This window comes from Leucoraja erinacea, chromosome 24 (assembly GCF_028641065.1).
Source record: "Leucoraja erinacea ecotype New England chromosome 24, Leri_hhj_1, whole genome shotgun sequence".
NCBI classification, from domain to species: domain Eukaryota; kingdom Metazoa; phylum Chordata; class Chondrichthyes; order Rajiformes; family Rajidae; genus Leucoraja; species Leucoraja erinaceus.
The window spans coordinates 2966784-2984792 of record NC_073400.1 but is presented as its reverse complement, the minus strand read 5'-3'; the positions used below and the strand labels follow the sequence as shown (position 1 = coordinate 2984792).

General features: G+C 44.8%; 1 protein-coding gene across 2 annotated transcripts in view; it reads right to left on the bottom strand.

Moving 5' to 3' along the window:
• Positions 1-18009, bottom strand: part of srgap2 (SLIT-ROBO Rho GTPase activating protein 2) — a 206037-nt gene that overhangs the window by 38426 nt on the left and 149602 nt on the right. For both annotated transcript variants that reach the window (XM_055654380.1, XM_055654379.1), the window contains exons 9-12: positions 15559-15756; positions 13609-13693; positions 5549-5576; positions 4211-4241 (exon numbers count right to left, since the gene is read on the bottom strand). In XM_055654380.1, coding sequence (XP_055510355.1) covers positions 4211-4241; positions 5549-5576; positions 13609-13693; positions 15559-15756 — 342 coding nt within the window. The remainder of the gene's footprint in view (positions 1-4210; positions 4242-5548; positions 5577-13608; positions 13694-15558; positions 15757-18009) is intronic.

Here is an 18009-nt window from a genome sequence, read left to right as displayed (position 1 = left end):
AGACTTGGATAGTTTTCTCTGGATCGTCAGAGGTTGAGGGGAGTCTTGATAGAAGTATTATGAGTGACATAGATGGGGTAGCCAACTCAAGTGGCCATAGCTGTCAGGTGAGAGGGGGAAAGTTTAATGGAGGCATGTGGGGCAGGTTTCTTTCACAGAGAGCAGTGGGGGTCTGGAACGCATTGTCAGGGGTGGTGGTGGAGGCAGGGAGGATAGTGGCATCTAGGATAGGCACATGGAAGTGCACAGAATACAAGTATATGGATAATGTACATAGAAACATAGAAACTAGGTGCAGGAGTAGGCCATTCGGCCCTTCGAGCCTGCACCGCCATTCAATATGATCATGGCTGATCATCCAACTCAGTATCCCGTACCTGCCTTCTCTCCATACCCCCTGATCCCCTTAGCCACAAGGGCCACATTTAACTCCCTCTTAAATATAGCCAATGAACTGGCCTCAACTACCCTCTGTGGCAGAGAGTTCCAGAGATTCACCACTCTCTGTGTGAAAAACGTTCTTCTCTCATCTCGGTTTTAAAGGATTTCCCCCTTATCCTTAAGCTGTGACCCCTTGTCCTGGACTTCCCCAACATCGGGAACAATCTTCCTGCATCTAGCCTGTCCAACCCCTTAAGAATTTTGTAAGTTTCTATAAGATCCCCTCTTAATCTCCTAAATTCTAGAGAGTATAAACCAAGTCTATCCAGTCTTTCTTCATAAGACAGTCCTGACATCCCAGGAATCAGTCTGGTGAACCGTCTCTGCACTCCCTCTATGGCAATAATGTCCTTCCTCAGATTTGGAGACCAAAACTGTACGCAATACTCCAGGTGTGGTCTCACCAAGACCCTGTACAACTGCAGTAGAACCTCCCTGCTCCTATACTCAAATCCTTTTGCAATGAAAGCTAACATACCATTCGCTTTCTTTACTGCCTGCTGCACCTGCATGCCTACCTTCAATGACTGGTGTACCATGACACCCAGGTCTCACTGCATCTCCCCCTTTCCCAATCGGCCACCATTTAGATAATAGTCTGCTCCCGTTTTTGCCACCAAAATGGATAACCTCACATTTATCCACATTATACTGCATCTGCCAAACATTTGCCCACTCACCCAGGCAGGCAGATGAGATCAGTTTAACGTGCATCATGTTTGCTACAAACATTCTGGGCCGCAGGACCCATACGTGCTCAGAATCCCTGATGGAACAGGCAGTGTCTCTCACTTTCTGCAGCCGTCCTTGCTGGACATTTGAGTTACCAAACCAGGCTACGATGCATCCAGTCAGTATATTCCTACAATAAACCTGTAGAAATGCAATACAGTATTCGGCGATTATTTCCACAGCTGATCGAAAACTCTCCAATCTTGGCGTCATCAGCAAACCTATTTACTAACTCATCTACATTTACGTCCACTTCATTTATATACATCACAAATGGCAGAAGTCTCAGCACAGATCCCTATGGAACTCCACTGGTTACAGACCTCCATCCAAAATATCCACCGCCCCTATCTTCAACAATCACCTTCGTCATCTCCACTAAAAAACTCAATCAGAGTTGAGCATGACCTGCCGTGTACAAACCTGTGCTAGCCATCCATAATTAGCCCATTCTCCTCAAAGAATTCTCTCCAAACGTTTCCCGGCCACTGACCTGAGGCACACAGGCCTCGAGTTCCCTGGATTCTCTTGACTTTCCTTCTTAAACAATGAAATAAAACACTGGCCGCTCTTCAGTCCTCTGGGACCTCGCCTGTGACTAGAGAAGAAATGAAGATCCTCATCAAGGCCTCTACAAACTCCTCTCTTGCCTCCCTCAATAACCTGCGATAGATCGCAGCCAGCCACTTGGGACTTATTCACATTTGTGTTCTTCACGAGCCTTGGCATCACCTCCTCCTCGATCTCAAACTGCCCTGCAATATTAGTATTCTCCACACTGATCTCACTGTCCTCCAAGTCCTGCTCCTCAGTGAATTCAGATGCAAAGTACTCGTTTAGTACCTCACCTACATCACATCCTCCGACGCCAAGCCCAGACTCTCTCCTTTATCCTTGAGCAGTCCTATCTTCTCCCCGATCAACCTCTTGATTTTAACCTATGGATAAAAATCTTTTCCGTAATCTGACTCAACAATTGTTTGTGGCCCTTCTAATTGCCCGCGTCAAAGCGATCTACAGGAGGTGCTGCCTCAAGGAACAGGCCCTTTGGCCCACCATGTCTCTGCCCAACATGATGCCAAGATCAACTCTTATCTGTCTGCATCTAATCCATATCTCTCCATTCTGTGCAAACATTCCATGTGTCTACCAAAAGTATTTTAAATGCCACCGAGATATCTGCCCCACCCACCAGCCCTAGCAGCGTGTTCTAGGCATTCACGTAAACAAACTTGCCCAACACAGCTCATTTGACTCTGCCCCTCTTATCTTAAAGCTATACCCTCTAGTATTTGATCTTTCCATGCTGGGAAAAAGGCTTTGTCTCCTATCGATGCCTGTTTGATAAACATGGAATCCACAATCTCCAGCTTCAAAACATGTTTTCTCAGCAACCGAGAGATCTGAGCACTGCACACACACCAGCTGTTTCTAGGCATTCACATAAAGCTGGAGTAACTCAGCCCAACACAGCTCATGGAGAAAAGGAATAGGTGATCTTTTGGATGTGACGTTTCGTCTCGCCCCGAAACGTCACATTTTCCTTTGCTCCAGAGATGAGTTACTCCAGCTTTTTGTGTCTCCCTTTGGTTTAAACCAGCATCTGTAGTTCCTTCCTACACACTGATGATCTTCTTTGGAATTTGGTTTGGTTGCACTCCTGACTTTGATTTTGCACCACATGGTCTGGTTACCAAGTATTACTGATTGTTAATTTATTGGTTTATTGACCATTGTATATTTGTTTGTGGTATTGTGGGTCTGTGAAGCTGCAGAAAACAAGAACCACTTTGTTCTGAAGATACCATCATCTGCTGTTCCTTCCTACAAACAGTGTTCCGTTGCCAGGCCACAGTAAACACTGCTGATTCTTATGACTCCATTAGCCTGGAATGCCTCCAAATAATGAGAAGTATCTGGAGTACCACTCATTAACTGACACTTTTTTTTCTCCATCAAATGTATTTTTAAATAAGCATTTCCTGACAATTAGCTTGAATGCTACACTTAAACAAAACTGAGACTCTTGCTCAGACTCTTGGCCAATATACACACAAAAAACAAATGTCTCATTTGCTTGCTATTTCTGCATCTTGAATATCTAACCTCGCCACTCGAATATTTTGAAGATGACACCAAAAAGATTGATGAGGGCAGAACTGTGGATGTTTATATGGATCTTAGCAAGGCATTTGGCAAAGTTCTGCATGGTAGGCTGCTCTGGAAGGTTAGATTGTATGGGAAGCAAGGAGAGATACCTGACTGGACAGGAATTGAATCAGAGGGCGACGGTGGAAGGTTGCTTCTCGGACTGGAGGCCTGTGACTAGTGGTGCACCTCGGGTTGGGTGCTTGGCACTAGTGTGGATGGGGCATGTTGCTCGGTGTGGGCAAGTTGGGTCTAAGGTATTTTTTCCATGCTGGATGATTCTATGGCTATGATTTCTTCTCTCTTTGGATACCATTGCAGTCTATCCTCTTACTGAAACTTTCTTACCCTTTGCTCCAATTTTTTTTCTATACTCAAAAAGTCTTCCACTTCCCTTTCCATCCATTCTATATTGAGGTGAAGACATAACATCCCTTCTCTCAACTTGGGTGCATTCACTTCTAGAATGTTTATCCCAGTGCACGACTCAGTGCAACGCCCTTATCCCAGTGAAGCAGAATTCTTCTTTCACGACTGTTGTCCGAACTTCAAGGAGCTGCCACATTATTAAATTATGGCCTTTAATTCTGTATTGCATTTCTGAGTGTTTTATCAGTAGTCATTATCAAGCTGGCTTAGTTACATTATATCCAATTGCCTGCAATAATGATAACTGATTGTTTGACGGTAGCTGGATATAAACTGCAGAGGAAATGGAAAGGAAGGAACGCCCTTATTTGTTACAAAATGGTTTTCTCGTGGGTAAAGGAGATTCTGCAATAGATTTCCCAAATGCCAGGTCCAGAAGCTTCTAGAAGCAATACCCTTCCACAGCCACAATTAGTGACAATAGTTTAAACAGAATGAATAGTTGCTGGCGGACTGTTACCTGTTTTTTCACACTGGAGTTCTGATGGCCACTGCACGGGATATGGCGAAAAAAGAAAATAAACATTAAACATTGCAAGGTAAATGCTAACTCGGAGCCGTATAGAAACATAGAAACATAGGTGCAGGAGTAGGCCACTTGGCCCTTCGAGCCCAGCACCGACATTCAATGTGATCATGGCTGATCATCAAAAATCAGTACCCCGTTCCTGCTTTCTCCCCATATCCCTTGATTCCGTTAGCCCTAAGAGCTAAATCTAACTCTCTTGAAAACATCCAGTGAATATGCCTCCACTACCTTCTGTGGCAGAGAATTCCAGATTCACAACTCTCTGGGTGAAAAAGTTTTTCCTCATGGTAGACAAAGGTGCTGGAGAAACTCGGCGGCATCTATGGAGCGAAGGAAATAGGCAATGTTTTGGGCCAAAACCCTTCTTCAGACTAAAAGGTTTCGGCCTGAAACGTTGCCTATTTCCTTCTCTCCATAGATGCTGCTGCACCAGCTGAGTTTCTCCAGCACTTTTGTCTACCTTTTGATTTTCCAGCATCTGCAGTTCCTTCTTAAATAGGTTTTTCCTCATCTCAGCACTAAATGGCCTACCCCTTATTCTTAAACTATGACCCTGGTTCTGGACCCCCCCAACATCGAGGAACATTTTTCCTGCATGTAGCCTGTCCAATCCCGTAAGAATTTATATATTTCTATAAGATCCCCTCTCATCCTAAATTCCATTGAATACAAGTCCAGTCGATCCATTCTTTCATCGTATGTCAGTCCCACCATCCCGGGATGTTTACAGAAACCTAATGCTTGCAAATCTAAATCAATCCTTTACTGTGGCAGAACAACCTCTTGCTTTGATAATCCCACAAAGAATCATCTACCATGATTTTAAACAGAGCAACATGTACAATTGCTGCCCTGACTACAGGAAAAGTCAAATGTTAGCTCTATATAATTCTGTTTTTAATCATGCCACCATGTTAAGGTGACCAAGGTGGATGGCAGCTTGGCAGATATTTCCACTACGCCAGTTGCCTGTTCCACCTTTTGTTGAACGGACTGTTTTCGAGTGAAAGGGGCACAACATCCAGTGGGATGCCCAAACTCCCTCGATACAGCAGGTGAAATCCTCAGGGGCAGGACTGCCGACCTTCACACGGAACTGGCCCTCAATACCACGTGTGTCAAATGGATCTTCTCAGTTGAAAGGCAGTTTTAAAGCATTCAATTTCCACTCATTAACCAAAACAGATGTCAACTTGGCCGCGCGGAAAGATGAAAACTGCATGAAAGAGTGGAAATTCAGAAACTGCACATTATAACGACTGCACCCACCTGGCAATGGAATAGCCTGCCCTCTGGCCTAAAATTGATGAGGGAGGAGAAAAAAGAAAATATTAGTAATAGATTGAAAAATGTTGTAAAGTACTGACATTAAGGTAAGCATGTTCACACTGTTGACCTCTTGTCCCTAAGATCCCCATAGAAATGGAACAGTTTCTTTGTGGAACTACTTGACACATTTACCAGGCGGTTTACCAAGAGTTTGCCTGAAATGGACCATTTCAGTAATCGCTAGTGAATAGATGGACTGGGTTTTTCTCTTGAGCAGAGGAAGGTAAGAGAGACCTGAAAGAGGTATACAACATTATAAGGGTCATAGAGTGAGTGCATGATGAGAAACATCTTCATAACAGAGGTTAGACACAAAATGCTGGAGTAACTCAGCGGTTCAGGCAGCATCCCTGGAGAGAAGGGATGGGTGATGTTTCAGGTTGAGACCCTTCTTCAGACAGAGGTGCCCAGAATCAGAGGGCAACAGTTTCAAATAAGGAGCAAGGAGATTAGAGAGGATCTTAGGAAATGTTTCTCACTCGAGGAGTGGTTGTAATCTGGAATGCAGTGCCTGAGATACAAGGACCCTCACCACATTTAAAACATATCTGGATGAACCTTTGAATCAGCAAGCCATATTAGACTACGGACCAGTGCCTATAACTGACAGTAAGGCTGGGTATTCGATGGCCATCGTGGATATGGTATACTGAAAGGCCTGTTTGGGTGAGACTGGGGGTTTTGGGGAAGATGCAATCAACCTTTGAGAGCAATCAATGCAAAACTGTAATAACTGTAATCTGCAGTTGGCCATTAAGGGGCTGTCCCACTTGGGCGACCTAATCCGCGAGTTCTGGCGCGTTTGCCCTAGACTTATACTTGCAGCATGGTCGACACGAGGTCGTAGGAGGTCTTCGTAACTCTCCTTCATGCTCCAGAGTGGTCGCCGCGTACGCGAGGCCTCAGCTAGGTCGCGGCGTTGTTTTCAATATGTTAAAGAATCCCCGTGAGTAAAAAAGGGTCGCCATGGAAAAAAACGATCCTTTTTTACTCATAGGTTTAGTCGTAGTAGGTCGGCATGTTAGTCATAGATAATCGAGGGTAGTCGAAGGTAGTCAAAACCAAATTTCGTTTGAACTTCATGTGAGGTTCAAATGACAAATAAACGGTATTGTATTGTATTGCATTGTGTATTGTAGATAGTCGTCATCATAGTCGAAGGGAGGTCAAGGAGATCGAAGGAGATCATCTCCACTATTCAGTGTCCAATTTTCCCGAAGTTAGTCGTAGCTAGTCTTCAACATAGTTGAAGGAGGTGGAAGGAGGTCTTCAACATAGTTGAAGGAGGTCTTCTACATGAAATTTTTTTAAACTCTTCTAAACTTGCCAATTAGGTCGCCCAAGAGGACAGCCCCTTTAGACTGTCCACAGAAACTGACACACCTGAATTTCTCACAACTGTTGACTCAATTTACCTAAATGTCTCCCGCTTAGCCACCCCAAACACTCGCTACCTTATGCATTGTGGAAATTATCATTTGCGATTGTGTGTGCTGTCTGAGTCCATGTGCCTGTGATGTTGCAAAGGGCCAGTCTCACTTCTCCTCTACTCCCTCTTCACCCATGACTGCATCCCTAAAAATGGCTCCAACGCCATCATTAAATTTGCCGACGACACCACGGTGGTGGGGCTGATCAGTGACAACGACTAGTCAGCCTACAGGGAGGAGGTCCAGCACCTGACAACCTGGTGTGCCAACAATAACCTCGTCCTCAACTCCAAGAAGACGAAGGAAATTATTGTTGACTTCAGGAAGATCAGAGGGGGCAGACATACCCCCATCCATATAAACGGGACTGAGGTGGAGCGCGTCTCCAACTACAAATTCCTCGGGGTACACATCTCGGAGGATCTGTCCTGGTCCCTCAACACCTCCAAGCTGATCAAAAAGGCGCAGTAGCACCTTTACTTCCTGAGGAGGCTCAAGAAAGCTCACCTGTCCCCCCAGATCCTGACCAACTTTTACCGCTGTACCATCGAAAGCATCCTGACCACCTGCTTCACGGTATGGTACAGCAGCTGCACCGTAGCAGACAGGAAGGCACTACAACGGGTGGTGAAAACCGCTCAGTACATCATCGGTGCCCCGCTCCCTGCCATGGATGCCCTCCACCGAAAACGGTGTCTGAGACGGGCCGGAAAGATCATCAAAGACCCCTCACACCCCAACCATGGACTGTTTGCCCTCCTCCCATCAGGGAGGCGGTACAGGAGCCTCAGGTCTCGTACTAGTAGGATGAGGAACGGCTTCTACAACAACACTATCACATTGCTGAACTCGGAGTCCCGCCGATAGATTTCTCCAGTCTCTCCGTCCACATTGTTTGCTTATTCTGTATTTTTATTTCTATATTGCACTATTACTACGGACTGACGCTAAACTGCATTTCGTTGTACCCATACTTGTATTTGTGCAATGACATTAAAATTGAATTGAATTGAATTAAAACTTAGGTGACACTCCAGGCGACTGGCAGGGACTAGTTTCAATGGAATTCACCTATGACACCTGGCACAATCTACGACAACACATAGCAAACATGGTCGCCACTGTCACCAAAAAATTTTCAACACGTTGGAAATTTTGCGGCAGTCGCCTAAAAAATCGCCTAAGTGGGACAAGCCCTTTACTGCAAGCAAAGCTTTCAATTCACCTGCACGTCACTCCACCAGTGGACATGACAATGAACTTGACTCAACTTGAGTTCAACTTTACAAACACAATAAACAGCAAACACTGAAACACTAAATTGGAAGGACAAAGTGGTGCAAGTAAGGAACGTTTGTCAAACATCTTGCTGCGTCTTTCCCAACTTATTGGTCAGCGTCGGCAGATGGAGATGCAATGAGCTCAGCGGGATGAACCGGATCAGGTGTAACCGGGTGGAAAAATCTGGGATGACACCAGAAGCTCAGCACTAGTTCAGCAGATGGCAGGTGTATGACTCACAGCTGGGCTCTCTGAACAGATTTGTCACCCCTAGCTCTTCCTCACATTGTGTTCTTGACTTTTTACCTCCTAGTTCTATTTCCGGAAAGAAAATATTACGGGAATGTTAGGCACAGGGAACTGCAGGTGCTGGAATCTTGAGCAAAACAAAAGTGCTGGAGTAACTCAGCGGGACAGAGTTAATTGTGGGGGTGAATGGTAGGCGATGGCTTTATACAGAACTTTTCTCCACTCTGAAGAAGGGTCCCGACCTGAAATGTCACCTGTCCCTCCATACATGCTACCTGACCCATCGAGTTACTCCAGCACCTTTGTTTTAAAAAAAAAAATGTTAGTTCTGTTGGCCAGTGTGGCGCAGTCCCGAAGGGAACATCGCAAGTGGCAGAGGCACTGACTTAGTGATATTATTGCACAAGGGCTTGCCCCACAGCCCACCAATTAAGGACGTCTGGTCTCAAATGTTCAGTACCACAATGGGCACTGGATTCACCCACTAGACTCAGCTGTGAGAATAAGGAGAGACACGGGAATATAGACGCTGGAATCTTGTGTAGAACGCAACGTGCTGGAATAACTCAGCATTTCTGGAGGACATAGGTAGGCAATATGTTGGGACCCTATTTTTGGACAGATCGTAGCAGAGAGGAAGCCCATACTACATATTTCCCTGACATTTCTCCGCCTGCAATGTGATCCCACCACTAGTCACATCTTCCCATCTCCACCCCTTGTTGCTTTCCATAAAATGCACTCTCTTCATAACTCTTCACAACTCCTTGGTTCTCTTACCAGCCAACCTGCACCCTCAACTGTAGGAGACGCTACACCTGTCCCTACACCTTGTGCCTTATCTCCATCCAGGGACCTCTGTGGCCCTTCACATGCACCTCCTCTAACCACATGTATATATGTTAAAAATAAGAGGGTGACCAGGGAGAAGGTAGGACTGCTCCAAGGTAAAGGAGGAAATCTAGGCTCCTAAACGAGTATTTGGCAGAAGAAGGGCCAAAATGTTCACTATCCATTTCTATATTGAGCCAAAATGTTGCCTATCCATTCCTCCGGAGATGCTGCTTGACCCGCTGAGTTACACCAGCACTTTGCATTTTACATGCGAAAGAGTTAATTGTGAAGAAAAACACATCAAGTGGAGCAGCTTTGGTGAAAGCATTTTAGGAAAGCATTGGGAAAAATTCTGATTGGAAAATGGTGGACACACACAGCAGGTCATAAAGCACCCGTGGGACGAGAAACAACATTGATATTTCTCAGCACCAAAGAGAGAAAACGAGTTTGTTCCAGTAGCAGGGTGGAAGGTGTTTAATGCTCCCCAACATTCTCCTCCACGGAAATGCAACTCTTTAGCGGTTCTGATTATAATTGTTGCTTTTCCCGATCTCACGGCCATGATCTGATCTGCAGTGCCAGGATATTTTGTTTCATTTCAGATTTACAACATCAGCAGATCTTTTGATTTTCATGAATGATAAATGCGTTTGATTCTGAACATACTAGTTTTCTTTAAAATATTTTAATAAATTTGAAGCAACTATTCCTCCTGCCCACAATCTGTGTCTTGTTTATTAACATTCGAAGGACGGTATGTATTCTCTCCAGGGACATGAGGCTTGTTCTTTTCTGGAATGCCCAAGGCTGAGGTTCAACGTTTCATCCTCGGTCTTGTGCTCTGTCATCAAGGAGGTGTTTTGGGAACTACAAGTGACACAACTCTATAGATAGACACAAAAAGCTGGAGTAACTCAGCGGGACAAGCAGCATCTCTGGAGAGAAAGAATGGGTGATGTTTTCTGGTTGAGACCCTTCTTCAGACTGACGAAGGGTCTCGACCTAAAACATCACGCATTCCTTCTCTCCAGAGATTCTGCCTGTCCCGCTGAGTTACTCCAGCATTCTTGTGTCTATCTTCGGTTTAAACCAGCATCTGCAATTCCATCCTGGCATAACTCTACGCACAAGTTTCAGGGGAACTGAAAAGATGGGGGCTTGATTCAATCTTCAATGTTCCTGTAAAGTGCAAAAGCATTTTATGGAATGATGCAGGTGGGACTTTTCAGATTATTGTCTAATTTTTAGATGGGAACTTCACGGGAAGTTTTAATGAAGAGTTTTTAAAAAAATAAGAAAACTGGGAGAAAAGCAGACCAACGACAGAAAAACCCAGGTGCTCAGACCCCAACGGGCAGACTTCAGTAAACCTGGCCACAAGCCGAGCCATGATGAGCATCTCTGATTAAATCCCCAATCCTGGAAATTTCGGCCCTTGGTCCAGGTACATGGATTGGAAAAGTTTAGAGGGATAGGGGCCAAACGCGGGCATACTGAACCAGCTTCCTATAGAATCATCATTAGGCATAGGTGATGTGCCAGACAACTGGAGGTTGGCTAATGCTGTGTCTCTATTTAAGAAGGGCTGCAAGGAAAAACCTGGGAATTATAGACCAATGAGCCTAACCTCTGTGATCAATATATTATTGGAGCAGATTCTCAGGGATAATGATATACATATGCATTTGGACAGACAGGGGTGATTAGGGATAGTAAGCATGATGTTGTACTTGGGTGATGATGTCTCATTGATTTTCTTGAAAAGGTTACAAAGAGGGTTGACAAGGACATGGTCTCAGGTGCTGTCAGCGGGGCCTTTGATAAGGTTCTGCATGGTAGGCTCTTCTGGAAGGTTAGATCGCACATGATCCAGGGAGAGCTAGCTAACTGCATACAGAATTGGCTTCATGGAGGAAAACATGGGCTTGTGGTAGTGGAAGGTTGTCTTTACCCAGAGATGTGCCACAAGATATGGTTCTGGGTCCATTGCTGTTTGTGGTTTATATCAACGATTTAGAAGAGAATGTACGAGGCAAGATTGGCAAGTTTGCAGATGACATCAAAGTAGTTGGTGTCATAGAGAAGATAGTTAGAGCAAGATCTCGATTCAGCTGGACAATTGGGCTGATGAATGGCTAATGGAGTTTAAAGCAGATAAGGGCGAGGTGTTGTATTTTGACAAGTCCAACCAGGGCATAGAAACACAGAGCCAGCCGTGGCTGATCATCCAAAATCAGTAGCCTGGTCCTGATTTCTCCCTATATCCCTCGATTCCATTAGCCCAAAGACAGGGGTTCCCAACCTTTCTCGTCCCGTTTACCCCTGGCAACTTTAATAGCACATAACAATGTTATTTCACTTATTTATGAACAACTAATGATGAACAGATACCCGTACACCAGAACCAAACAGTCAGTCAATGAGAAAAAATATGTACAAATCCAGAATCAACAGATTTATCCCCTGGGTAGGCGAAGTTTACCCTGGGGATAAATTTACCCCAGGTAGGGAATCCTTATACTAAGAGCTATATCGAACTCTCTCTTGAATACTGCCTACTACTAGTGGATTGACCACTGCCTTCTGTGGCAGAGAATTCCACAGATTCACAACTCTCTGGGTGAAAATATATTTCCTCATTTCAATCCTGACCCCTAATTCGTAAACTGTGACCCCTTGGTTCTGGACTCCCCCAACACAGGGAACATTTTTCCTGCATCTAGCCTGTCCAATCCCTTAAGAATTTTATATGTTTCTATAAGAGACCCACTCATCCTTCTAAATTCCAGTGAATACAAGCCTAGGCGATCCATTCTTTCATCCATTCCATCAGTCTGAAGAAGGGTTTCGGCCCGAAACGTTTCCTATTTCCTTTGCTTCATCGATGCTTCTGCACCCGCTGAGTTTCTTCATTACTTTTGTCTACGATCAATTCTTTCATCCTATGTCAAGGAATTAAATCCTATCCCACTGAATGGCAGGGTGCAGGGGAGAGTTATTAGAGCAGAGGGATCCATGGGATCAAGTATATAGTTCCCTGAATTCCATATCACAGGTAGACAGGGTGGTAAAGAAGTCTTTTGGTACATTGGCCTTCATCATCATTGGGTATAGAAATTGGAACATTATGTTACAGTTGTACAAAATGTTGGTGAGTAAACATGTGGAGTATTGTGCAGTTTTGGTCATCCTACTATAAGAGGGGTGTTGCTCAGCTGGAAAGAGTACAGAGAAGATTTACCAGGATTTAGCCAGGACCTGTGGGCTTGAGCTACTGAGGGAGATGGAGGAAGATAGGACTTAATTTCTTGGCTACAGGGTGATCTTACGGAAGTGTTTAAAATCATGATGGTAACTGATAGGGTGAATGTATAATTTTACCCAGGGTAGGGAAATAAAGGACCAGAGGACATAGGTTTAAGGCAAGAGGAGAATGATTTAATAGGAACCCGAGGGGCAACTTTTTCACTTTGAAGGTGGTGGGTGTATGGAATGAGCTGCCAGAGGGGGGTAGTTGAGACAGGTACTATAACAACATCTAATTTGGACAGGTACTTGGATTGGAATGGTTTAGAGAGATATGGGCCAAACAGAGGCAAAATGGCACTTGCTTCATAGAAACATAGAAAATAGGTACAGGAGGAGGCCATTCGGCCCTTCGAGCCAGCACCGTCATTCATTGTGATCATGGCTGATCGTCCCCTATCAATATCCCCTTCCTGCCTTCTCCCCATATCCCTTGACTCCACTAGCCCCTAGAGCTCTATCTAACTCTCTCTTAAATCCATCCAGTGACTTGGCCTCCACTGCCCTCTGTGGCAGGGAATTCCATAAATTCCCAACTCTCTGGGTGAAAAGGTTTTTTCTCACCTAAGTCTTAAATGACCTGCCCTTTATTCTCAGACTGTGGCCCCTGGTTCAGGACTCGCCCAACATTGGGAACATTTTTCCTGCATCTAGCTTGTCCAGTCCTTTTATAGTTTTATATGTTTCTATAAGATGCCCCCTCATCCTTCTAAACTCTAGTGAATACAAGCCTAGTCTTTTAATAGTCTTCGATAAGGTATCTTGGACAGCGTGGATGAGTTGGGCCAAATGGTCTGTTTCCATACTGTATGACTCTACGATCCTATCTGCAGTAAATTATATTTTACACCTTCACCAATTGACTAAATTACATCAAAGATTCAGAATATTGCCTACTTTCGCCCAGAGTCCTTTGCAGAAGGTCAAGTTTTGCTTGCAGTTTGGTGATCAGGTTTCTGCCTTCAAAATACTCTTTCAGCTTCTAAGAAAACGACAGGAAAACAATCGTGAGCCATCACCAAAAACATCAAGCAATTTATGATGTGCTGAAGGTAGACAAAATTGCTGGAGAAACTCAGCGGGTGCAGCGGCATCTATGGAGCGAAGGAAATAGTCAACGTTGCCTATTTCCTTCAGGGTTTCGGCCCGAAACGTTGCCTATTTCCTTCAGGGTTTCGGCCCGAAACGTTGCCTATTTCCTTCGCTCCATAGACGCCGCTGCACCCGCTGAGTTTCTCCAGAAATTTTGTCTTCCTCATGACGTGCTGAATTGTTAATGTGTTCATTGTTCACGCCCCGTCCTATCCTGAAGTGGCAGAGCAAGCTTTGTTTTCCTGATGGGATGGGATTAATAACCATATAACCATATAACAATTACACACGGAAACAGGCCATCTCGGCCCTATCCTGCCGAACAAATTTTTTCCCCTTAGAGCATTTTCATAACCCTCCATTCCCTTCTCATCCATATGATCCAATTTATTTTTAATACTAATGACCCTGCCTATACACTTCCACTGGGAGCTCATTCCACACCGCCACCACTCTCTGCGGATTCCCCCTCATATTACCCCTAAACTTCTGTCCCTTAATTCTGAAGTCATGTCCTCTTGTTTGAATCTTCCCTATTCTCAAGGGAAAAAAGCTTGTCCACATCAAGCTGTCTATCCCTCTCATCATTTTAAACCTCTATCAGTGTAAATTCATCAGAGGGAGACCTAACTTATTCAACCTATCTCTGTAAGGGTTGATGAAACCAACCCTATGACACTGGGGTAGGGATTGTGGGGGTGGGGGGGACACAAAGGCCCAAGCTTTTGGATAGCAACACACAGTTCATGGAGGGAGGTGTAAAAGGTCCAATTCATTGATGGGAACAGGGATATATTGACCCAAGCTGCCAAAAAAAGAATCCAAAAGTCCCAGGCCAAAGAGAGGGCTAACCCCAACGACAATCTAACCCAACCCCAACACAGAACACAGAGACTCCAGTGCTTGGCCAGAGACATATAGACTAGACTATGGAGAGCAACGCACGGGCCCCATTCCATAAAGGGGGAAGAGGCGTGGTGCCCAGGATCCAGCCCATAGAGTGGGACGCATAAACGATAGACCATGGAGAGGTTCAATCTTTGGACAATGATATACAGCACTCCAATCTAGAGAGAGAAACGATGGGCAAGAACACTGAGGCAGTGCAAGGAGAGGGACATACAAGCTCCAACCCATGGAGAGAAACCTAGGGACCCCAACCCATGGATGGGGATGTTGAGATCTCAATCCGTGGAGACAAGAGTCAAGGAGTGCTACAGTGTGGAAACAGGCCCTTCGGCCCGGCTTGCCCACACCGACCAACATGGACACATATTTTCTAATGACAGAGGAGGAGGCCATCTTAGTTGCTTGAGTGCATGCCTGCTCACAGAGTCATCCAATCCCTCAATTTTTTTTCCATGCAACCTTTTGTGTCATAAAACTACACCTCTCCTTCCCCTCCCATTTTTTTCTTGCACGCACACGATACCAGAAATCTTCAATCAACCTAATTATGTACACAGTGTTTAAGAAGGAACTGTTAGAGAGGAGGTTGTGAAATTATGTACACATCTTTGGTATTTGGGAGGAAGCTAGAATACCTGAGGGGAACCCACACAGCCAGGGGGAACACGCACGTATAACGTTGGTTGGGGTTGAACCTGGGTTGTCAGCGCTATAAGGAATTAGCTCTAGTGGCTCTGCTGCAGTAGCCTGTGCTGAGGTGACACTCCCCAGGTAAATAAATGGCTTGAAGGCAAAGTCTGCATCACAAAGTTATGTCAGGGTCTAGTCATCATCCTAACACCATACCGTGAAGAGGAACTGCTCTGTCTCTTGTTGATTAGCTCGTCTCTTGGCGATGCTGGGCTTGCTCATGAACGTTTCTGAAAGGGTGGACTTGACGGACTCAGTGGAGTTGGTGTACTGGAAGCAGTCGGCCACGTCAAAATCCTCAATGGTGACAATATCCTGAATTGTTTGCAGTGTGGCTTCCATGGTCTTCTTCACCTGTGAAGACAAAACCAAATGCTTTCATCAACGGAAGGAAATCCATTCCTGTTACTTACCGGGAACCTACATTTGGACAAGAAGATTCATTCTGAAAATTTAGTCATTCAGACGCATTCTTTGCGGAGGAAGGAACTGCAGATTGTTTAAGAAGGAACTGTGCAGATGCTGGAAAATCGAAGGTACACAAAAAAGCTGGAGAAACTCAGCAGATGCAGCAGCATCTATGGAGCGAAGGAAGTAGGCAACGTTTCTGGCCGAAACCTTGAAGGAAATAGGCAACGTTTCGGGCCGAAACCTTGAAGGAAATAGGCAACGTTTCGGGACGAAACCCAAAGGGTTTCGGCCCGAAACGTTACCTATTTCCTTCGCTCCATAGATGCTGCTGCACCCGCTGAGTTTCTCCAGCTTTTTTTTTGTGTACCAAGGAACTGCAGATGCTGGTTTACACTGAAGATAGACACAAAATGCTGGAGTAACTCAGCAGGGCAGGCAGCATCTCTTGAGAGAAGGATTGTCTGAAGAAGGGTCTTGACCCAAAACGTCACCCATTCCTTCTCTCCCGAGACGTTGCCTGTCCCGCTGAGTTACACCAGCATTTTGGGTCTATCTTCAGCATAAATTATTTCATTGTTATCATTTACTATTTATTATTTGCATTCATCAATTAGAAATAGTTAAATGGCTCAAAATACCCCAGAGTTGGAGTGTAGGTCATGGGGCTGTCCCACTGTACGAGTTCACCCAAGAACTTTCCCGAGTTTAAGAAAATCAAACTTGTGGAAGCACGCAGAATGTACGTAGCGGGTACATCGGAGCTCGGGACATCTCTTAGCGGCTCGTAACGCTAAAGGCAGTAACGCTAAACGCTAAAGCTCTGGAAAACTCGTGAAGATTTTTCAACATGTTGAAAAATCTTCACGAGAGCCCCGAGTACCTACGGGCGGCTATTACCGTAATTCTCCGAGTTCGAATCAGAGGAAACTCGGGAGAACTCTTGAAATAACTCGTACAGTGGGACTGCCCCATTAAGCTTCGTATGAAATTAATATGACTACTTTCAACTATTGTGAACAAACAGACCTAGGGAGCTATAGGGCCACATAGTAAATAATGTATGTCAAAATAGCTCGGGCACATGTTTCAGTTACAGCAGATCCTGGACAAATTCTTATCTCTTAGCGGTGACATCGTAACACGCTAATACGGCAGAAAACCTTCTGTAACACTCAGCATGAATACTCGGAAACGCGGGCAAGCTCGGGAAAACTCGTGAAGATTTTTCAACATGTTAAAAAATCTTCACGAGAGCCCCGAGTACCTACGAGCGGTTATTACCGTAATTCTCCGAGTTCGAATCAGAGGAAACTCGGGAGAACTCTTGAAATAACTCGTACAGTGGGACTGCCCCATTAAGCTTCGTATGAAATTAATATGACTACTTTCAACTATTGTGAACAAACAGACCTAGGGAGCTATAGGGCCACATAGTAAATACCAAGTGTCTATGTCAAAATAGCTCAGTCAGTGGTAACCAACATGGTTTCAGTTACAGCAGATCCTGTCTGATCAAATTCTTAAATATTTTTGAGGAAGTGACATCTAAAGTATACACTGGAAAGCTACGATACAGTGAAGCTATTCTTCTTGAAAACCTTCTGTAACACTCAGCATGAATGCTTGGCTTCAGAAATGTAAGGCAATGGAGGTCTGGGTAAAACTGGAATGTGGTAACAAATATTGAAAGAAGGAAGCAATTGAGTTTATTTTTAAAAAGACATTTAGTGCTAAAGTAACACAGTGGGTCAGGTAGCAACTCTGGAAGCCTCTTCACAGTAACTCCAGAGATTCTGCCCGACCCACCTCCAGAGATGCTGCCTGACCCGCTGAGTTACTCCTGCGCTTTGTGTCATTTTTTGTAAACCTGCATCTGCAGCCTTTGTGTCTACATCTCTCTGATGATATTTAAGTGGGTCAGGCCAGATAAAGTTGCTGAATGAGGTGTACCCCAGGGATTGATGCTATATGAGGTGATTGGTAGAAAAAGCCTCAGAATGCCTTTTAGTACATCTCCCCACTTGGTGTGTTTGGAGTTTTGCGTGAAGGGCTTGGAGGGGTTGGAGCAGACATGTACCAAAAATGAGAATGATAACTGAGCTGAAAGGTTAAATTAAGAAAACACTTTCTTAAACGTAGCGCATATTCCCTTGAGTTTAGATGCTTTTCTTTAGAGATACAGCATGGAAACAGACC